At 43.4% G+C, this 23393-nt stretch overlaps 2 protein-coding genes across 4 annotated transcripts in view; one reads left to right on the forward strand and one right to left on the reverse strand.

Moving 5' to 3' along the window:
• Window positions 1-4071, reverse strand: part of AVL9 (AVL9 cell migration associated) — a 71898-nt gene extending 67827 nt beyond the window's left edge. Inside the window, exon 1 of the mRNA XM_073332959.2 lies at window positions 3800-4071. Coding sequence (XP_073189060.1) covers window positions 3800-3895 — 96 coding nt within the window. The 5' untranslated portion in view covers window positions 3896-4071. The remainder of the gene's footprint in view (window positions 1-3799) is intronic.
• Window positions 4072-14569: 10498 nt separating this feature from the next.
• LSM5 (LSM5 homolog, U6 small nuclear RNA and mRNA degradation associated) lies at window positions 14570-22342 on the forward strand. 3 transcript variants are annotated; one of them, XM_073332964.1, is made up of 5 exons: window positions 14570-14677; window positions 18149-18244; window positions 18500-18527; window positions 19679-19751; window positions 22087-22342. In XM_073332964.1, exons 1-5 carry the CDS (start codon window positions 14632-14634, stop codon window positions 22117-22119), a joined length of 276 nt encoding a protein of 91 aa, XP_073189065.1. In that variant the 5' UTR covers window positions 14570-14631; the 3' UTR covers window positions 22120-22342. The 3 variants fall into 3 exon arrangements, with proteins under 3 accessions (XP_073189065.1, XP_073189067.1, XP_073189066.1); XM_073332966.2 differs by lacking the exon at window positions 14570-14677 and adding an exon at window positions 14722-14910; XM_073332965.2 differs by lacking the exon at window positions 14570-14677 and adding an exon at window positions 16449-16584.
• Window positions 22343-23393: the final 1051 nt, after the last annotated feature.

The raw sequence follows: 23393 nt of genomic DNA on the forward strand, positions 1-23393 counted from the left end.
ATGGTCAGTGGCAATTCTGAAATTTGCACAACTACCCAGAAAATGTAACTGTCAGCTTTCTCTAGTTATTCAGCAAACACTCTATTTCATGTGTTGTAAATATTTGTCTCATGTTATATAAGCCAGCTTTACCCAGAAGAAAACACAAGGTGAATTAGCTGAGACAAGAGCGTTGCAAAAATTACAAGTTAACCTCATAAGCTCACACTATAAAATCATGTCAAATGGGCTGATGCTCTGAGGTTTTTTATACAGTCACCAAATAAATCATTTTCATGTACAACTAGTCGTGGTTCTGTACAAAATTTTAGAAAAAAATAAAATACACCCAGAAAAAAAATATTTACAGCATTATCTTTAACATAAATTACATTTCTATTCTATATAGCTTAACTTTTCCTATATTTATCTTCCTATTCCTGAACAAGGGTAACGGGAGTAGACAGACACTTAGGTAATCAAAAGATATCTATACAGAGCAATTCCAATCTAATTAAAATGTCTATCCTCAGAGCACATAAAGGTCCCATTACTTTTGCTATCTATTAATAATCATACACAAAGAATCCAGAATATATATGCCAAGTGTTATATCTATAAAATGTACATCTACACAGGCAGCAGTTTTGCATTACAGATTTTAATTTCTACCAAAAAGAGATTACTTTAGACTGAAGGACAGTCAACTAAGAGGTGCCAATGTATTTCAGCATAACACCAAGATTTGCAAAGAGATTCAATTTTATATGAATTTTCTGAAAAAACATAAAAGAACCTCACAGATCATAGTACTTGAAAAGTTTCTCCAGTGAGCAGAGCTTGTGCTAGATGAATGCTTTTAAGCTTCAGCCATTGTTAGTAAGATCAGAGGAGGAGTTCTATGAGTTTCTTTTTTGTTTTGTTTTCTACCTACCCTACTGTGTGGTTTCAGAACGTATCCCAAAATATTAACAATGGGTCTTTGGTGCCTTAATGAAATGAGCTGGTGGCTTCAGACCAATCCTCAGATAATAATCATCCACATCACAGAACACACCATCACAACTGGTATCCTTGTTGAGGAGTCTCAGCAGAGGCCAAAGATCGCATAGGCACAGAGACTGAACTATACTCTCATTTTTAGAAATGATCCTTCCAAGACAGCATGGACATAAACTGATGGAGTAGGGAACCTTGCAATGCCATTGTCCATGCTGAATCAGTCCTGTAGATAAACGGATGAGGGAATACTCTATGTGTCAAGCTGCAACAGTTCAGAAATACAAAATTCATTTCCCCGCCCCAAATATGCTGCCAAAAATAAATTGCCTACAGAACAGTTATCACCTTGACAGTAAAGTGCAACCTGTAAAGAGTGTGAATATGAGAGAAAATGCGAAGGAGGGGGGAAAAATGGACAAAAAGAATGATAGAACTGTTTGTGTTAAGAAAAACCATTAATAACTTTCATGGACATAACAAGAGTTCACAATATAACTGAAAAAATGCTTACTATAACTACTGACTGAGCTTTGGAAATCTTTTACTCAGTAGAAATAGTCTCACTATGGCTCTCACTGCAGATAAAGATAATGCAGCCTAATTTGATGACTGTTTAGGTAACAAACAAAAGACAGCACTATTTAAGAGTTTTTTGCTGGGAGTAGAGATGAGAGAGGTTGTCCAGGATTTTAAGAGTTGAGATGAGATATATCTAAACTAATCTCACCAACCTAACTTCACTTTAAAAATCAGTAAACAAATGTACATTACAGGGCAACAGTAATTCAGCATTAGGCCATTTAACACTGTTATGCAATGTAGTAATGTCTGCCAATTGCTGGATTGCAAATCTGGACATAGCACTGTCTGTCTTGACAGGGAGACAACAGGAGAAGCAACTCTGAACATGCCATTTATGTTGATTCTCCCTTTTGATACCCAAAAGCATCTACAAGAGACATTCCAGACTCCAGCAATCATACAGACCTTAGAAATTTAAATACCATGATAAAAAAGCTTTTTTAGTTAAACAATGGAACAAGACAATGCAAAAGATGAACAAACAGTCATTGCTTTATGGCACAGGCCAAAATACCACACAGGTTTGGTCCAAAGTCCTGCACTGCATCATTGCTCTGAAAAAGGTAAGGGGAGAAGTAAGAGAATTCAAGGAGTATAAAGGATGATGCTCTTTCCCCTTACAGTCCCCATTAAACAACTGTAAAAAAAAAAAATCATAAAATAGCGGAGAAGAAGGATATACATACCTAACATTTAATACAAGCTTAATATTCTGAAGCCACTGAACTATTTATCCTTTTGTTAAGGGTATGCCTGTGATGTTGCAGTGACATATTGGGCTATCAGAGGCAGAAGGTGGAGTAAGCTAGAATTTACTCAATTCTTATTTTTTTAAGCTGTCCTCCATTTATAAATGCTTATCTGTTCCAATACTGTTTTTTAAATCTCTTTCTTTACCTTTTGGGACATGCCCATCCCCTATAGCCCATTCCTGATCCGTATCTATTATTGTAAACAGCTATTTTAGTTTAAAATATTTTTGTCTGCATAGTCAAATCCTATTCTGCCAACTCTGTTTAAGATCACTTTATCCTCAGAAAAAAGTCCTTAAGTCTGAAATTATAGAAAATCATTTATCCATCGGAATAAATATTAACCTTGGTATAGCCAACATTTACCAATTAAGCAAATTGAGTCATTGCTTCTCTAAGGACTAATTCTTCTCAGAGGCCAGTCAGAGCAAATGCAGCCTCACCCACAAAAGTTTTGTATTGGTTTCAACTAGAATATCTTTTTTAAAAAAAAAATATTCAAGCATACACACTGAAAAAATGCACTGAGCAGCCAACAAGAAAACCCAGAACCGTAGGACCTAGATGTCGTATGTACCGTCATAACCAATCTCTACAATTGAAGGGGAGGGGGAGAGGAGGGTGCATGAGAGAAAGAGAAAGAAACCAGTATGGTACATGGAACTGAAAAATAACAAATAATTAATGCACAGAACTAACAGACTTGTTAAATCCCATGCATCTGGGGGAGTCTCCCTCCTTTGGGGCCCCAATTTTATCACCCTTATTCACGCTGGGGAGTACCAACCTCACAGAAGTACTCACACTAAACTCTATGGGACTGCTCACCAAAGTAAGTACTACTCAAGGAAGGAAGGGTGACAGAAATCAGGAACCCAAATTAGTTCTAGGGATAGCATTAAAAGTCTCTTTGGTGATGAAAGGATTTTGCTGTATTTGTCAACCAAGATTTTCAATAAATGAGTGAAACCTCCAAATCTCATTCATATTGTCACCCCTCCTCCCCCGCAGTGTGAGACACCCAGCAAATGACCCCTGCCAAAAATAACAATAATGCAGGCACACTTTTATCTTTCATCCTGGTGCTGAAACATGAAACACACAAGCACAGACACAGGAAGAGGGACCCAGAAGCAGAGGGGGTTAGCTGTGGGGTAGGAAGATGAAGGGAAAGGCAGATGTGCGTAGGGCAGGGCAGAAGGATGGAGGAAGGCACACAGGGTAGGAGGGGAGCAGATAAAGAACTGAAGACGGGGAAGAAAAGGCTGGGGAGATAAGCAGATGTTGTCGGAAGGGGGTGAACAGAGGTGAAAGCCGGAGGGGGGCGGGGGGAGGAAAGGGTGAAAGGCGAAGGAGGGAGGCTGTGGGGAAGGGGGAATTATGGCAGGCGGGGAAGGGGGGGGAGGAGGAGGAAGCACAGGGCAGGAAGCAAGCAGGCCGGAGGGAGGGGGCAGGGGCGGGTGCGCCCGGGCCTCTCCCCTCACCTGGCAGCCCTTCTTGTGGTGGAACCCGACCACCACGATGTGCAGCACCGGCCCCCGCTGGCTGCCGGGCGGCGGGGGCTTCCCCTGCGTCTCCATGGAGGCCCGCGGCGGCCTCTCGGGAGGGTGTTTACAGCGGGCCGGGCTCCTCTGCGCGCCCCGCCTCCCCCGCACCGGGGCCGACACGGAATAAGCCCCGAGCCGGCCAGGGCCGCTCCGCTCGCCTTGCCTGTGCCGCCCTCCTCCGCTTCCGCAGCGCCGCAGCCGGCCCGGCCCGCCCCGCCCCGCCGGGGGTGGAGCGGGGCGGGGGCGGCGCAGAGTACAAGGGCCGGCCGGCCGCCTGCCTCCTGCTGCGAGTCCTTCTGCCCTTCCAGCTGCTGCCTGGCCCTTTCCTCGCCTTCCTCTTCTCCTTCGTGTCTCTCCTTCTCCTTCCTTCCATCCTGCTCCCGCTCTCTCTCTCGTCTTCACATGCTGGAGAAGGACGGGGCCGTACTGTACCTCCCGCCTACATACACACACACACACACACACACCCCCTACATCCTTTGGAAGCCTATTCTGTCTACTTTCGGATGAGGCACGGGGACGAGCTGTCAAGTCGTTGCTGTAAAAACGGGGGTAAACAGTGACATCCTCAACAGGTTGAAATGACCACTCTGAAATAGTTGCAGTCATTTATTTTAAGTGGCTGATGCTATATCTTATTTCAAGGCATACAACTGGGTTTCTTTGTGAGCTCAAAGCATCACAGCAGCTATCCAAAGGATAAAACATAAGCAAATAATCAATGTGTAGAGGAATCACTGAAAAATAATAAGACCGGTGACATTTCTAGTTAACATCATTATCATCATCATGATCTCTGTTGAGAGTGCATGGGTTTCCACGGTTTTCATTGCCTTGAACTTAGCATGTACATAGTTCTGTGCTGGAAAGACTACAGACAAAGTTGATTATGCAGCAAGCCCCTACCGGTACAGGCACAAATAAGGTCTTGAAGAAGCTCAGAAGCGATTGGGCCCTTGAAGAATACAGGAAGTAATTAATCATCCACATTTTCCCATCCATATTGCAATGGTGATCCAATATCTTGTTTACCAATGTGTGAAGACATCCAAATCTTTGTTTGCCAAGATGTTTTGACATAATCTTCAAAAGTGTCCTCACATGGTGGGAGTTTGGCCAGAAACTTATCCTTCATGCTGGCTAGGTTGAAGCACAAGTAATTCAGGTCCCTTTGGTTCTTTTTTCCCCCTTGCTGTGGTCATACAGCAGTGCTACCAACTTCCTTGCTGCAGAAATTCTGACTTGTCCATTGCTCTCTTTCAATTTGACAAGTAAATTCCCTTGGTTTGACATGAAACACAGATTGTTTTGCCGCCCAATACCAAATAAGAATGATACAGAATCATTGTGACGGTCCCCTCTGGTGTTATCTGGACCAGTGATCTGTTAGGTCACTCCAATCCTTGACTCTGGGAGCCAGCCTTACCCTGCTGTGTTGTGAGAACCCCCACTCCCGGGCTGTTCACGCACAGCTTCTGGCATGTAAGCTGCTCCTTGGATTGTCAACCAAATGACACTAGCCAATATCTCCAGTCCCAGACACAACCCTAGGAATCTCCATTTTGCAGTGTGCAGTTATGCCCGCTGGACGCTACAAGCTTATATGACTTCATCTATTTAACAAAGAAATTGATATGTACCAGGCTTGTTATCCCAAGGGGAGTTTCTGACACACTTCAAACCAAACGTACTGCTTCAGGTAGAATAAACAAACAGATTTATTAACTATAAAGATCGATTTTAAGTGATTATAAGTCAAAGCATAACAAGTCAGATTTGGTCAAATGAAATAAAAACAAAACACATTCTAAGCTGATCTTGACACTTTCAGTGCCCTTACAAACTTAGATGCTTCTCACCACAGGCTGGCTGGTTGCTCTTCAGTCAGGCTCTCCCCTTTGATCAGCGCTTCAGTCGCTTGGTGTGGTGTCTGTAGATGTAGGTGGAAAAGAGAGGAAGAGCATGGCAAACATATCTCCCTTTTATCATGTTCTTTCTTCCCTCTTGGCTTCGTGCCCGCCACTTCAGAGTCAGGTGAAAATTACCTCATCGCAGTCCCAAACTGACCAAAGGAAGGGCGGTGACTCACTCGAGAGTCCCACACATAATTTTGTTGCTACCTAGGCCAGTGATCTTTGTTCCTGTGAGGCTGGGCTGGGTTTGTCCCATACATGCCCTGATGAGGTCTGAACAGCCTCTCTGCTCTTGGAGAGTTTTTGCCTGGGCTTATTTTAAGCCATGAGGATACATTTTCAGCCTCATAACTGTGCACATGAAATTATAACCTATAACATTACTGTAACAACAATTACTATAATATCACTATAATAGCAATGTTCAGTGCATCATGAGCTTTCCAAAGACACCCAACATGACAAACTTTGCATTGGATACCACATAATCATTTTTCAAGGATGAACATGGGGGTCCTGGGTGTTTCCCCAAGGTACAGAGCATCACAATCATATCTTGTTAATGTATATAACAGGAAGTAAGTTGCAGAAGTCAAGAGTGAGTGTGCCACAAATTGCATGTGTGGGTATGAAGAAATGATCATCAGTTGTGCTTGTCATGGTGTCTGTTTCAATCCACATGTTATCTAGGTGTTCCATTTTTGGAAAATAGTGAAAAGCAACAACCAAGACATCTGTATCAGCAGACCTAATTACTATGGTTCCTTTGACACCAAGAGACCCAAAAGCCATATTGGCACATAAAGCATGCAGAAGTATCCTTCTGTCCACTTCCTCTTGAGTACTGTACAATTCTTGGGCTTTTTCAACTCCCTACACTTTCTACCGGTAATGGATTTTGCTACTTCACCATTGTAAAAGGCTCCAGCAAGAAGAAGTTCTTGTTCTGGGTAAGCTTGCACACTCTCAGGTGCATTTTGAACCATATAGTCAGAGAGGAATTTTACAAGTAACTGTTGGATATCACATTTAAAAACTTTTTCCATGGAGGCACAGGGCGTCCTCCAGCAACCTGGTATTTCTTTCATCCAACCTGTGGAAGTAAAAAAGGGATAAAGGCAGACATCTTAGTTTCTTAGGAATAAAATAAGAGTCAGGTTAACTCTAACGCTAATAACACAAAACTTTAAGGCAGGGCCTGGGCGAATGGGAAGCGAGTGGGAAAACTGTAAGAGATGCTGTTTTGACCTTGTGTTGGATAAGAATGGAATGCAGATTGTAGCAGGAGCTGCTGAGAAAAAGTAAGATGTCAGAAAGGAATATGTATAAACAAGACACAGCAGCTGATCATTATTGTATGTAACAAAAGGTATAAATGCTTGCCCTAATTGTTTATCGGGTGGAGATCTGCCTAGGAAGGGGGAATGCTTGTCTGTGCACACACTCCCCCTTGCAATTGCTTGAGAATAAACTGTCTCTGGCTTGTTGCAAACAACATAAAAGTGAAGACTGCATTTTTCTTCCACAAACCTTAGATCCTGCCTGACACTGTCTTTCTGCTGTTTTCACAGAGTTTCTGTTGTTATATCTGTCAAAGACTCTGATTACAGAATTAGCGTTGTCAAATCATTTTAGGACCTGCTTCAAGTACTTAGTCACCAATTCATCAAATATGTGCATTTTATCTTCAGCCGTGGTTTGTATGACAGCCATTACATCTCTGATGTACACTGTGGTTTCTTTGTTACATGCTCTTAGTTCAGGGGTGGCCAACCTGCGCCTGAAAAGGAGCCAGAATTTACCAGTGTACATTGCCAAAGAGCCACAGTAATACGTCAGCAACCCCCCATCAGCTGCCCCCAGCTCCCAGCACCTCCCACCCACGGGCAGCCTAGCTGGTCAGCGCCTCCTGCTCCCTCCCCCACCTCCTGATCAGCTGGGAGGCTCTGGGGAGGGGGGAGAAGTGAGGGCACGGCAGGCTCAGGGGAGGGGGCGGGAAGGGGTGGAGTGGGGGCAGGGCCTGTGGCAGAGCCAGGGTTGAGCAGTGACACCCCCCAGCACATTGGAAAGTTGGTGCCTGTAGCTCCAGCTCCGGAGCCAGTGCCTATACAAGGGACTGGATATTAACCTCTGAAGAGCCGCTTGTGGCTCCAGAGCCACAGGTTGGCCACCCCTGTCTTAGCTGATGGATTCTTTCAGCTTGAGCTTGCAGCTGACACTCTTATTCACGTTCGTATGTTCTTCTCATTGTTCCATCAGCATGGAAGAGAGACATAGGCACAGGTCCTATTTGGTGACTAAAAACAATTGCCATTGACACGTCATCTCTGCATCTTGCTAAGGACAGGGCTCCGTGGAAAACACTGAGCTTCTGTGATTGTTCTGCCCTTGCCAAACTTAAATTTGATCTTTTTGGCCATGTCAGCAAATGTTTTGATTCAAAATTTCTTGACTGGGTTAAAGAAGCTACATGTCCCGTCAGAATCAAGGACACCTCTCACAAATTTCTCCTTTTGTTCTTCACCAACATCTGTTATTTTCAGAAGAGACTGTTGCACATCTGAGGTTACATAGAATCATAGAATATCAGGGTTGGAAGGGACCTCAGGAGGTCATCTAGTCCAACCCCCTGCTCAAAGCAGGACCAATCCCCAACTAAATCATCCCAGCCAGGGCTTTGTCAAGCCTGATCTTAAAAACTTCAAAGGAAGGAGATTCCACCACCTCCCTAGGTAACACATTCCAGTGCTTCACCACCCTCCTAGTGAAAAAGTTTTTCCTAATATCCAACCTAAACCTCCCCCAGTGCAACTTGAGACTATTACTCCTCGTTCTGTCATCTGCTATCACTGAGAACAGTCTAGGTCCATCCTTTTGGGAACCCCTTTTCAGGTAGTTGAAAGCAACTATCAAATTCCCCCTCATTCTTCTCTTCCGCAGACTAAACAATCCCAGTTCCCTCAGCCTCTCCTCATAAGTCATGTGTTCCAGTCCCCTAATCATTTTTGTTGCCCTCCACTGGACGCTTTCCAATTTTTTCACATACTTCTTGTAGTGTGGGGCCCAAAACTGGACACAGTACTCCAGATGAGGCCTCACCAATGTCGAATAGAGGGGAATGATCACGTCCCTCAATCTGCTGGCAATGCCCCTACTTATATAGCCCAAAATGCCATTGGCCTTCTTGGCATCCCGCAGCCCCCATTAGCCTGGAGCAGCAAACTGTGGCCAGTGGGAGCCGTGACCGGCCGAACCAGCAGACGTGGCAGGTAAACAAACTGGCCCGGCCTGCCAGGGGCTTTCCCTGAAGAAGCGGTGGACCACAGTTGAGAACCAAAGCCATAGGCTGATGAGAGACAGCTGATGTGAGATTCTTTTTAGTCTCTATAGGTAAGATCATGAACGGTAAGTCTTCCTGAAGACTAAAAAAAATTGATAATAAACTTCAATAATGACATCTTTATATAATATTTGGATCTTCAAAGTGTTGCTTTATAAGCAATAACTAATCAGGGCTTCATCCTGCAGCTCCTCAGTCATTTGAATAGTCCTTACATGAGTAATAACATTCAATTCAATCAGTCTGTTCACTTGAGACTATTAAATGTGTAAAAGATACAAGAACAAGTCCACAATTCTTACAATAGCCTCCCAGGTTAGTAAGTATTATCTCTGCTTTACAGATAGAGGAAATGAGGCAGAGAGGTGAAGTGGCTTGTCAAAGGCCACCGAGAGATTCAGTGTCAGAGACAAAATTTAAAATTAGGAGTTCCAAGTTTCAGGGTACTACCAAACTGCTTTCTCTTAAGGTCAGAACATATTCCACTGAAGTCAATAGTAAAATTGTCATTCAGGGCTGCAGGATCAGGCTGTGACATTCCCCTCTGTTGTTGTCTGGACTAGTGATCTGCTAGATCATTTCAATCCTTGACTCTGGGAACCAGCCTTACCCTGCTCTGCTATGAGAACCCCCACTCCTGGGCTGTTCATGCAGTCTCTGGCGTGTAAGCTGCTCCTTGGATTGTGCAACCAAATGACAATAGCCAATATCTCCGTTCCCAGACACAACCCTAGGAACCTCCGTCTTGCAGAGTCCAGTTATGCCTGCTGGATGCTGCAAGCTTATATGAGTTCACCATTTTAACAAAGAAATTGGTATGTACCAGGCTTGGTATCCCAAGGGGAGTTTCTGACATGCTTCAAACCAAACGCACTCCTTCAGGTAGAATAAACAAACAGCTTTATTAATATCAAAGATCGATTTTAAGTGATTATAAGTCAAAGCATAACAAGTCAGCCTTGGTCAAATGAAATAAAAGCAAAACGCATTCTAAGCTGACCGTAACACTTTCAATGCCCTTACAAACTTAGATGCTTCTCACCACAGACTGGCTGGTTGCTCTTCAGCCAGGCTCTCCCCTTTGATCAGCGCTTCAGTCGCTTGGTGTGGTGTCTGTAGGTGTAGACGGAAGAGAGAGAGAGAGAGAGAGCATGGCAAATGTCTCTCCCTTTTATCATGTCCTTTCTTCACTCTTGGCTTTGCCCCCCACCCCCATCCCAGAGTCAGGTGAGCATTACCTCATGACAGTCCCAAACTGACCAAAGAAAGAGGGGGGTGACTCCCTCAAGAGTCCAACAGATTATTTTGTTGATGTCTAGGCCAGTGTCCTTTGTTCCTGTGAGGCTGGGCTAGGTTTGTCCCACACATGCCCTGATGAGGTATGAACTGCCTCTCAGCTCTTGGAGAGTTTTTGCTTGCATCATGAGCCTTCTGAAGACACCCAACATGACAAACTTTGCATTGGATACCACACAATCGTTTTATAAAGATGAACACGGGCGTGTAGAGTATTTCCCCGAGGTACAGAGCGTCACACAGGCTCTCAGTCATTAAGCTTCTTTGTGGAAATCAGATGAAAGGACTCTCTTTCTAAAAGCATTAAAAAAAATGCTTCAGGAAAATCTCAGCATTAACACAATACTCAAGGGCTCAGACAATAACAATAGATCAAAGCCTATAATTACATAATATTTCTTAGCTTCAACAGAAGTTCTATTATATATAAAATATACTTTAGGGAACAAAAGTCTGTAGGGACAATCTGCCCTGGCAGCCAAATGATTAGTTATTAGGCCTTTTCTGTCTCACTTTTTTGATTGTTAGTATAATTTCAAGAAAGAAAAGTGATATGAAATATTAGCCACTGTCTCCTTCAGTGATGAGCTACATCACTCAATACTATAAAAAGGGCAGGGGAATACCTACTTTTCATGTGCAGTACAGCAAAGAAACGAAGTTTGAAACTGCTCTCACTACTATGCATTTTGTGATGTAGACATTGGATAAATCCTACTTATTGTTTCCGAATGAAATTTTTTTTCATTGTTCAAAATTCTCTTTCCTGCTATGTGAGGCAATAGAAAGGATAAAAAATTCTTCTGCAAAAAGCCAGGTCATGTAATAAAACGGGGAGCCTGCTGCTATATTTTAAAGCAACTTGCTTGCCATATTCTCTGCATATTCTGCAGCTTACCCTATTCATTTTGTACCTGTATACTTATGAAAGAGGAAGGGAGGTGGATGCTGTGATATACACAGTTGGAACAGTCACAGACACATGCAAAGTGCACCTTCCTTATGGAATTTACTCTCTGTGCATAGTTATTATACAAACAACACAATTAACCATATGTTAACCATAGCCCTCTTATGGTTAGCTGTCATATTTTAATAATATTGACTGCTACTATACCATTGGCACAATAATTAGAGGGACTTTCTTTATCTGTTACTGCATTCTTCACTAATGACAACCAGGAATTGCCAACCCTTTTTTATTTGCCGTGATGCTTCTTTAATGGATATGCTTTAAATCAAATTTCTCCGATTAGAAACACATTTCCACATCCACTATAATATTCTCTTCGTTGAAGTCTCAAACATACATTTCTATTTCTCAGATAAAGGCTTAAATTCAGCAGAATTTTATCTTCAGCTTTTCCACTGCAAACGACTTTGGAATATACCTTTGCACGTAATTCTGTTTATTTGCTAGTAGTGTGAGCATTTGCAGAATTAATTAGCATAGAATTTGTATTTGGTTCTAGTTTAGACAAATTATATGTGTGGAGATAGGGCATATCACAGGGTGAGCTGGCTTTTAGAGGAGTTGGGACTCAGCTGCACCTGTGCCAGGCTTAACTCACCTCCCCAGATGAATGAAATGAGAGCAAAAGGGCCACATGATGGACAGCATGTGAAAAAACAAAAAAATTGCCTTCTGGAATTGAAGAGCAGATAGTGAGCAGAAAGGAGAGTTGTGAGCATTGTTCTACAGAGTGGGAGGCTGGTCAGGAAAAAGCCTCTGAGAGCTAGTCTATGTTGGTCAGGGGAATTCTTTGAGTTTTGTGTTTAAACAACAAATTGTGCCCTGAGATAAGGGCCTGAAATAGACTTGTGTGTGTCATTCATTCCTCTTTGGACTGGTGAGACAGCCACCAGCATACAAGGGAAATGGAGGGGAGGAAGGACAAGGAAGTTAGTGATAGCAGAGAGTGGAGTTCAATAGTATGTCTGCATGTTCTACAGAGTATGAGGAAGTCAAAACTTGCTTTATACAAACACATAGTTTGTATACATGCATGTTGTTAGTGCTAACCAAATTAAATGACCAAAAAACTTGGCTAACGCAGAGTTAAGGTTGTCCAGTGGTCTCTGGTGCCCTAACAGAATGTGTAGAATGCATAACTTAAGCTTCTGAAAACCAAGAAATGAAAACCTAAGGTGACACAAATGTGAAAATTAGGAAATACAAAGTTATGCTTCCCCATGCAACACAGTCTTCACTCTGCTCTCCCAGGAGTTGGCAATAGCCCCACTGGAATTGATCAAGTAAGAATGATTCACTTTGAGCCTTTCCCCCTGTACCCCCAACTCAACTTTCCTCCTTGCCACTCCATGCCTCTCATAAGCTTGGAGGGGCCACGGAGAGGTGGGAAAAGTTGTGGGGCTGTGAAGTGTGCCTATACCAGTCAGAGACAGCAAGGGGCAGAAGAATGGAGATGCAGAGTCCTACCTCAAAGCTGGGCCCAGTATATGGGGAGCGGCCTCTCCCTATCCATCTGCAGCACAGAGGCTGAGAGGTGAGAAGTAGCCCATTCATCTCAATTAGATTTTCTCAGCAGAATGAGAACATCCCATGGAGATGAATACAGCTAGAAACAGTAGGTCTGAGATGTATGAACTGCACCATTCAACTCAGTCGGTGTTCTCATGCCGCTCCTCAGTGTCAGTACTTGTGAACCTGTCCTATGCACTAAGCATGTTGTCAGTTCTCAACTCTTCACCTCCACATGTGCTCCAAACGTTCCTGTTCTCAGCTCCCCATCCAGAGGGGTAGCGTCCTCCCCGATCTGGACACACAGAGGCAGAAGGGAGTTAAGGAGAGGGTCTCACATGAGGGGGGAGGGGAAGGGGCTCAGACTCCCTCAGAGGGGCATGGCTCCTCCAAATGTCAGCTCACATAAGAGGGTCAGGGAGAGGATCCCTCCAGAAAATGGAGTCACTTCTAAAATAGCTGTATTACTCAGAGCCCATTTCCCAAAAGTATAAAACCACTTTGATGCAGACAAATGGTAGTAACATTCCCACTGATCATTCTTAGATTTCTGACAAAGGCAGAGTTTAAATTCACAGCGCATGGGTGCAGCTTAGGTTCAATAGCCACAGCATATTCCTCTGAACTGCCCAGCTGTTGGAGCAACAGCCTACCTGGGAACCATCTTGCTGCAGCAGGGTCCTAGTTTTGCTGCATGGGCATGTGCACATTTCATTCTTTGTGGCTCCACCTACTTTTGTAACAACTCCAAATAACTTCTTCAAGATAACCGTCCCAGAGGGGCAGCGGGTGCCATCCACTAGCTGAGATAAATCCCGAGTGACAGGTTAGGGAGGATCAGAGCCATAGTCTCAGCCCTAGATGAGGGCAAAAAAGTTGGAAGAATTAGTTGATTTTGTAAATAGTAGATGCTGTATCTCAGGAACCCCATACTCAAATGATCCCAATTTTGTACCAGTAACATTACAGAGAACCACATGAGGCACACCAAATTTCAAGCCAGTCTGAGTAAGCACAGGAATTTTAGGCCACTTAGAAGAGCCAACTTTTAAACGGAAAGTGAAGCTTAACCTAAACTCAGAGCAGAGCTGGCACTCTGTTATAATATGGTATTGATGCTAACAGGTGCAGAGTTAAGGCCACAGTGACATTTTTGTTTAGGCCTTGCCTACACCACCTCCCCGAGAGGTGGTTGCTAGAATTCTTCTGTCAACCTAGTGCTGTCCACACTGGGGGGGGGGGGGTTAAGTCAGTTTAGATACGTCTCTCGGGGTGTGGATTGAGAGATGTAGCTATACCAATGGAAATTCCTAGCGTAGACCAGGCCTGAGTATTTGATGTAGCATTGCCACCCGTGCAGAACAAAAACCTGGGCCATCCAGGAGGTCCCGGAGCCCATCAAACCGGACAGCTGGTGGCAGGGTATATCCAGCACCTTTGCGGATTTCCCAGGGCAGCTACCACCAAAAAGGGACTCTCCTGGGACAGCCTGGACAGGAGCCAACCCTAATTTGGAGCCTCATTGTCAAAGCCCCTGCGTTTTCCATTGAATCTGGAAGGAGGCGGCGGCGGCGGCGGAGTGCTCAGCAGCTCTGCCACTCAGGCCCTGCCCCGCTGCAGCCCGAGCCTCGGAGCGGCAGCCGCCCGACTGCTCTGCCATCCATTGGCCAGGGCTGCTGGCGGAGGGAGCTGAAGCCCTCTCTTCCGATAGCTGCGATTGGTGAGGTCTGGTTTCAAGATGGCGGCCAACGCGACGACCAACCCGTCTCAGCTCCTGCCGCTCGGTAACTAGCGCCCCCCCCCCCCGCCCAGGGACAGGGGGGTGCTGGGCTTCTCCGGTCCGGGGTCGGGGAGGCTGGCGGGAGGGGCGGTCTCGGGCTCCCCTCCTGAGCGCGTCGGGTGCTGCGCCCGCCCCTGCTCCGGCGCTTCCCCAGGGCCCCCGCCCCTGAGCTCTGCAGCAGGTCCGGGCCTGCTCTCAACCGGCGGCGGGAAGTGCAGCAACCCAGCGCCGCCGCCGGTGAGTGCTGCGGGGTGGTTCCCTCCTGCCCCGGAAGCCAGCGCCACACCCCCCCCCCCCGCAGAGGCCTGGGGCCTGCCCCCACCCGAAGGGGGGCTGTATAGGGCCCCAGAATAGCTAGGGATGGCCCTGCCGAGGTGGGGGTGGTTGTTGCTGGAGCCTCCCTCCAATCCGGCGTGTCGGCAGTGCCTCCCCCCCCCCCCACAAAAGCATGTTCTTAACTCGGGTGCCGCCGCTAGCCGTGAGGGGCAGACCGGCTCCTCCGGCAGTGGGGCCGCGATTCCCAGCTCGAGGAGACCCAGCCGCCAGCTCCGGCCCAGCTCCCTCGCTGTGGCAGTCGGAGTCCCCAGACAGCGTCTGTGGGGTGCCCGGCTGTGGGCTACGCTCCAAGTTTAACTTGTTTAGATTTAGTGCAACTGTCTCTCTACCCGTTGGGGAATCATACCCCCAGCTACACGTGCAGAGACCTTCCTGAAGATTCATCAATTCAGCACTTGTCTACACTTAAAAGGCTTCAGAGTGGACACTACCTATCCCAAGGGGAGGGGTTCTCCCATCGCTGTAGTTAAACCACCTTCCTGAGGGCTAGTCTAAGGGTTTGTCTACACTGGCACTTTACAGTGCTACAACTTTCTCACTTAGGGGATGTGGGAAAAAAACACCCTACCCCCCCCCCCCCCCCGTGCAGCAAGGTTCAGTGTTGTAAAGCGCCAGTGTAGACAGTGCACCAGTGCAGGGAGCCACGCCCCTTGTGGAGTTGGTTATTTAGAGTGGTGGGAGAGCTCTCTCCCAGTGCTCTGCCCTGATTACACAAACCATGTTAAAGCACTGCCAGCGTAGACTAGCCCTAACTAAAAGCTACGTTGGCACAGCTGCTCTGATGCATCTGCACTGCTGAGAGAGCTCTCCCAGTGGCATAATTACTCCACCTTCGTGAGAGGCGGAAGCTGTGTCGGTGGGAGAGTCTTTCCCACTGTCATAGCACTGGTATGGACAGTGCTTAGGTCACTGAGCGATGCAAATTACAGGTTTTTTCACACCCCTAAGCAACATAAGCAATATCAATGTAAGTGGCAGTGTAGACTTGCCCTGAGAGGCGGTAGCTAGGTCAATGGACTTAAGTTGCCTTAACACTGCTTAGGGGTGTGGATTTTTCACACTGCAGACCAAAGTACTTAAATGGACCTAATTTTCTAGTGTAGACCAGACTAGTTTGAGTTTAACCCCAGGTTCCTCTATAACCTTTAATTGAAACTGCTAGCCAGAGTTAAATCCTGAGTTGCCAAGAGTTTACTGCTAGTTTAACTGGAGTTAAGTGTACACTTTTTTTTTTTCGAGTGAGATATACCCATTGATATAAGTAGGGCTCTGCATGGGCAAAGGGATTTCCCAGTGTGAATCTGATGCAGGGTTTAGGCTTTTGTTAATGGCCAAGTAAGAGAACTCTCTTGTCTCCATATTATATATATATATATTTTTAAGTGACTTACGCCTGGTCTGCCCTTAAAACTTAGGTCAACCTAGCTATACTGTTTGGGGTGTGAAATAGTCACAGCCCTGGCGAGAGAGTTAAGCCAACCTGAACCCCATTGTAGAGACAGTGCTAGATCAACAGAAGAATTCTTCCATTGACCTAGCTACAGCCTCACAGAGAAGTGGATTTACTATAACAATGTAAGAAAACCCCTTCAGTTGCTGTAAGTTTCTATGCTGCAGCTGTGTTATTGTAGCATTTCTAGTGTAGACATACTCATACGCGTCGTTACAGGAGGGTGGAGTGACTACAGAAGAACCTCAGAGTTGCAAACTGACCAGTCAGTCACACACCTAATTTGGAACCAGAAGTATACAATCAGGCAGCAGCAGAGACAAAAACAAAACAAGAAAAACGCCAAATACAGTAGAGTACTGTGTTAAACGTAAACTACTTAAAAAAAAAAAAAAAGGAAAGCAGCATTTTTCTTCTTAATAGAAAAGTTTCAAAGCTATATTAAGTCAGTGTTCAGTTGTAAACTTTTGAAAGAACAACCATAACATTTTGTTGAGAGTTACAAACATTTCAGAGTTATGAACAATCTCCCTTCCTGAAGTGTTTGTAACTTTGAGGTTCTACTGTGTATAGTACCAAAACAATTTGCAACTTTTCTTTTAACATTTAATAAACTGAATCTGCAAAATGCACTTTCTTAACTGTTCTGGGAACGTTCTTTCAAGCAAAGAGATGGTGATGTCAAAAAACAGTGTGGTGCTGGGGGAGGAAAAGTAACCTCGGTGAGCAATCTCTTGGCAGCTGACCAATGGTTGGTTGGTTAGTTTCTCCAACAGAAATAAATATTTTTCCTCAAATTAACTTTTCCTTATGTAAGATTATATTTCTCCCAAAGATTTCCTAGAATCAGGAACATTAAGAAAAAATGGTTTATGATTAATAGGATACGGACAGAAAATGTGTTGAAGGTTCCTAAAATGTAAATTATTGATATACCCGGAAAGTGCCTATCACATTGTGGGCACGACCAAAACAGATGATGAACAGTAATAATAATACTCTACCTTCACTACGAAGTCAGTTGCTACATACTTAAGCTTGGGAGGATTATATTTTTATCCCTAAATATTGGTAAAAATTGATTTCACTGTACACAAACTTATGAAAAAAATATTTCCATCGATACTTTAAATGTACAAGGGCAAAGTAAGAAAAATGTTGCTTGAGAACTTATTAGAGTTTGATATAAGGATATTTGTATATTTTGACAATTTATTTTTACATTATAAAGCTTTAAGTTTTTGAATTTCAGTGTCTGTCATTAAATAATTGTCAGATCCTCCATAATTTACTGTAGCTGTGAAAATTTAAATGGATTAAAAATTGGGGTGAGGGGAAATGCTTAAAGCCCATAATTTTGCAAAGCTGTGAAAATATAGATAAAAAGCTTAAAAATAAACATCTGTCAAAATTATAAAAGTGAAAATTAAATTCTGCTAAGCCGAGAGAGAGAGAGATAGTGCTCAATGTGTTCTAGGTGTTTTACGGATATTTTAGGATGCACCTTATGTATAATAGATAATAAAAATAAAAACTATTTTTGCATATACATTTGAGTATTCTTGGCAATAATTTTGAATGTGTACAATTTTGCCACATATTCTTTAAAAGGAGTGTGTTAAAAAGATGACTTTAGTATATGTTTAAATTTAGATTGTAATCTTGTATAAAATATTTTCTGATTTACAGAGCTTGTGGACAAGTGTATAGGTTCACGTATTCACATTGTGATGAAGAGTGATAAAGAAATTGTTGGCACACTCCTAGGATTTGATGACTTCGTCAGTATCCTTTAAATGGAATATTTGCTATTTACCAATTTTCTTTTTAGAATAAGCTTAATTATTTATCTGTTTGTTTGGATATTTTGAATTAGGTGGCTAGAATGTATGCTTCTACATCTTGCATGGATAAATATGCCACACTAGCTGAAATTATTTTAAAAATTAGGTCACACCATTTTTATAAAATGAAAATACAGGTAAAGTTATTAAATCAAGGATATTTTAGTTTTTTGTTTTCCTTGACGGTAGACTTCAGATATGGTGTTAGAGGATGTTACAGAGTTGTAAGTATTGCCTCTGTTTCTTTGTGGCTACTGTGTGCTTTTTTTTCTTTCCCATTTACAGAAAAGGTATATTGAATTAGGAAGCAAACCATTTTGACCTCTTTAAAAGGTTTGACACAACTGAGTAATTTAGGCTTCAAATTTAAACTATTTGTAAATAATCCAATGGGAATTCATCCTGTACAGCCACCTCTTAAATAGCTGTGTGTGGCAGGTGGCAAAGTCAGGTGCTGAGTGTGCTTAGCACACCAGTATCCAGGCTTTGTGGTTTGGCTCTCTATTCTGACTGGTAGGTAACAGGTCATCTGCAAACCAGCTATAGAGCACTTAAAGATGTATTGCCTTTGCAAAAGGTGAAACATCTTGTACCTCTTCTTCACTGCAAACAAAGTGTTTTTGAACTCAATCTGGTAGCTCATGTGAAGGCTATAAATTGCCTTGTCTTTACTAGGATTTCACATTGTTAGTTGACTCGGGTTAAGGATTTTTTAATTTTTTTTTTTTTTTGGGTACTGAAGTCGGCCTCACAGAATGGCTGCCACGCATTTTGTCATATTAAATGTTTTAACCTTTCCTGTTTGGCACCCTTGATTTTTTCCCCCTGAACTCCATGTTGAATTCTCCATTAGTTTAATGTTTGCTTTGACACATAGACAAAGAGTTAAAAAGTAGGTGTAGTCTGGGATAAGAGGGCATTTGTTCCCTTATCTTGCAACGTTATTCATGTTGCCAGTTGAAACTCTTTTTCTTACAAAGAAAAGGAGTACTTGTGGCACCTTAGAGACTAACAAATTTATTTGAGCATAAGCTTTCGTGAGCTACAGCTCAGTTCATCGGATGAAGTTCATGATGTAGCTCACGAAAGCTTATGCTCAAATAAATTTGTTAGTCTCTAAGGTGCTACAAGTACTCCTTTTCTTTTTGTGAATACAGACTAACACGGCTGCTACTCTGAAACCTGTCTTTTTCATATGTTGAGGCCAGTGGAGGGTGTCCCAAAACTGTATTGTGATTCATCTAAATTCTGTGTTACTCTTGGTAAATAACCCAGCCTATTATAGCGCCTTGTGTAACTACAGCTCTTGCCACAAATCCAGATTTATTTTGTAAACTTTATATACTAAATATTTTTCTTCCTAATGTTTGATCAGCGAAATCACACCTGAAGGAAGAAGAATCACAAAATTAGATCAGATCTTGCTAAATGGAAATAACATAACAATGGTAAGTCAGGTGTACTACTTGTTTTTGACTGGTTTTTAGTATATGTGGAATTCAGTTATTGACTAATTCATTCAAGTAAGATTGAACTCATATTTATTTTAAATTTTAAACACATGTTCTGACAGAATAATCCTTTGAAATTTCATACTGTAATCCTAGTCTTAAATTTCTTGATTACACATGTTCCATGTTATATTTTGAAAACAAAAGTGAAAATGTAAACATGAACTTAGTTGTATCTTAATGTACAGTAAACTTAAAACATAATACTTCTGATGCATGCGAATGAGGGCTGAAGCAGTAATTGATTATTGTAGGTCTGATCCTGCAGCCAATATCTTATTTTTCCTATTGCCTGCTATGAGAGTATGGGCCTGATTTTTCACCAGAGTAGCTTAAGGCCCACTGTAATCAGAGGGACTAAATACTTGCTTAAGTGTTGTAGGATGAGGGCCTGAAGGACTAAAGACTGCACAATAAATACCTATCATGATAATCGTTTTGTCTATTGTCTTTAAAGAAAAATCATCTTCAATTTTTGTTTCTTTTCTTAGAGAGAAATGTCAGTAAAATAAATGATAGTTCCTATATCTTTTTTACATTTCTTTCTTTAATATTTATTGAGTTAAAGCATCAGCTCTTAAACTGTACTCTGAAGAGAGCACGTGGTGCTGTCTTGCCTATTTGTTACAACTGCATCTGCGAATGTCCAGGCTCTTCATTGCAAAGCAAGTCTGTTTATAAAAGCAGCTGGAAATGAGCAGCCAACCTGTATACCTCTATTTGGGGTTGCTGCTACACAAGAAGAAGAAGAGGCGACAGAAGCAGAAAAACTGTTCCTCATTTAGGAAGCAAACTACTTTTAAAAGTGTGCTATTGTGTTTTTAAACTGAAAATCTTCCCACCAACTGAATGCCAAAGAAAAGAAAATTAGTAGCAGTTTTTTATCTAGACATTCCTTTTTATTGTGTTGAATGTTCCTACATTCCTTGGTTTCTCATTCCTGAAACATCTACGCGTGCATTTATCTGGTGGCAACAGATTCCCACTGGAGTGAGGAAAAAGTTTTATTCCATCATGACTTGTTGGCTAAAATTCATATATAAAATGAGAACATTTACACTGGTAAGTGTTCTGCTCAAGTACTAATCAGTCATGGTATAAACCAGGGGTCTCAAACTCAAATGACCACGAGGGCCACATGAGGACTAGTGCATTGGCCTGAGGGCTGCATCACTGACACACACCCCTTGCTGGCCCTGCCCCCACTCCATCCCTTCCATGAGGCCCCGCCACTGCCCCACTTCTTCCCACCCCTTTCCTGCCCCCTCCCTGCCCTCAGGGGGTGTGGGCTCAGGGCAGGGAATTGAGGAGCAGGGTGCTCAAGGCAGGGAGTTGGGGTGAAGGAGGGAGTGTGGGGTGCGGCAGAGAGTTGGGGTGCAGCAGCGGTTTGGGGTGCAGGCAGGGGGCTCAGGGCAGGCAGTTGGGATGCAGCAGGGAGTTGGGGGGTGGGGTGCAGGAGGGGTTCAGGCTCCGGCCTGGCGCCGCTTACCTAGAGTGGCTCCAGGGTGGCAGCGGCGCGCACTGGGGCCAGGGCAGGCTCCCTGGCCCCGGCCCCACTCTGTCCGGGAAGCAGCTGGAACCATATCCGGGGGGGGGGGTCCATGCGCTGCTTTTGCTGCTCCTCCAGGTACCTCCCCGAAGCTCCCATTGGCCGCAGTTCCTCGTTCCCGGCCAATGGGAGTTGTGGGGGGCAGTGCCTGGAAGCCAGGGCAATGCACGGAGCCCTCTGGCGTGCGCGCCTCCCCCCCACCCCGGGCTGCAGGGACGTTGTGCTGTGGGGGCTGTAGTTTGCCCACCCCTGGCCTGGAGGTAGGCCGCGGCGGGGGGGGGGGGTGTAAGGGTTACTTGGCGGATTGCAGGAAATAGCCCCGCCAGCCATGTGTTCGAGACCCCTGGTATAAATGATACACAATATAGGCTAGAAAATTTAAGAGGAATAGGAGATTAGCAAGCACAGGAAGTTTCACAACATTTCACTGTCTTATAAAAGCTATAATGTCACTCATTTTATCTGATTATTTAGCTGCTCTTTGTAAGAGTAGAATTAGGGGGTGATTTAGTTCAAATTGGGTCAGTTTACCTATAAAAGTACACGTGTGTTATGTTCTAGTATTACTTTAAATTTTCCATCTGTTGTAAAAATATTTTCAGTAGTGTTTAATAATAAATATGTACAAAGCCATATCGGACAATTCTCACTTTAAATCTTGAAATCAAACGTGTACTATGTTTCTTCATACTGTATCTCTTAAATTGTCCTTTTCTTATACAGCTGGTTCCTGGAGGAGAAGGACCTGAAGTGTAAATTGATTCATTTGTCATCTATGAAGACTCTTGTTATATATTCTGTTATCTCAATGGAGTGCTTTTAGTTTTTGTTTACATTTGAAGTTGATATTTGATAAAAGGTAAAATTTCCTATTCAGGAAAGATTCATTGCTGATGCTGACTTTGTAAGTTAAAATCATGACTTTATTGTAAAGACTGATCTGCTGTTCAGAATAAAACAAACATTTTTTTTTGTTAAATATGCTGGTTGGTTTTTTTAATGCAGTAGAAAAGATATCTGCAGTTATAATAATCTTTAAAAATAAAAAATAGGAAGAAACAAGGCACTTGAGATCAGAAAGTTAAGGCTGAGACTCAATCTCTAAGTGACTCAGAAGTATGCCCATTCTCACTTATATATGGTTTAAAATAGTACCACTCAACAGTAAGTAGATTCTTCTGGATGCTTTTCCTCTAGGCCCAGAGGGCTCAGCTCATTGGATGTGATTCCATGTTTGTTAGAGCTTTTCTAAAAGTAAGAAAATGGTGCAGTCTTTAATGTAATGGACAAGAAAAATGGAGATTGGCTCTAAAGTATGCCCCCTGCAGCTTATTCCTTCTTTACACTCTTTCCCTTTGGTCTCCTCCTGCCTTGGAGAAAGATCACAGCTGCCTGCCATTACTGCATAGATGTGCAGGAGAGAGGGATGGACCCTGGTGTGGGTAACTAATGAATTGCCTAGTATCACCAGAAAAGGGAAGGAGAATTAGTGGGAAGGGCTTGGTGAAGGAGGAGACTCCAGAGGTTGGAAAGTATGCCAGAGAAATTGTTCTTCTGGACTATGCTGAAGTAAATGATGTCCTTCTTTATCTGACTCAGGTAAGCCACGATCTCTCTTTGCTGGGACCCTGGCTGAAGTAAGCTGAGGGCAACTTTGTTTAGTTTTAAATGGGGAAAGGCCTTATTTCAGTAAAACTTCTCAGGGTGTATTTGTTTTGAGAGTGTGAATTGTTTTTTGTCAGTCCTGCTTAGATTGGCCTGTGACAGTCATCCTTCAGTGGCTTCCTCTGTCCTTCCCTCTCCAGCCTCTTCTGTGACAATGGTTTAATTCTGTGTATTGTTTTACAAAAGTGCTAACTTTCAGTTGATCAGAACGTTACCTTTGCATGCTATTTAACCCCAAACTCTCTCTTTTATTTACTAAAATTGTCTTCACTCCTTTTAAATGATACTGGCTCCAGCCAGCACAATTCTCAGTCTTCTCTAGTCTCATAGTTACTATCCTAGTCTTCACTCTCCTGACACTGAAA

Source organism: Lepidochelys kempii, chromosome 2 (genome assembly GCF_965140285.1).
Source record: "Lepidochelys kempii isolate rLepKem1 chromosome 2, rLepKem1.hap1, whole genome shotgun sequence".
Lineage (NCBI taxonomy): Eukaryota > Metazoa > Chordata > Testudines > Cheloniidae > Lepidochelys > Lepidochelys kempii.

Bases quoted from the DNA above. Each gene is read 5' to 3' on its own strand.
- LSM5 (XM_073332964.1), top strand. From the start codon at position 14,632: ATGGCGGCCAACGCGACGACCAACCCGTCTCAGCTCCTGCCGCTCG. The intron at 18,528-19,678 runs GTAAGTATTGCC...ATGTTTGATCAG, and splicing joins TTAGAGGATGTTACAGAGTT to CGAAATCACACCTGAAGGAA. The intron at 19,752-22,086 runs GTAAGTCAGGTG...TTTCTTATACAG, and splicing joins ATGGAAATAACATAACAATG to CTGGTTCCTGGAGGAGAAGG.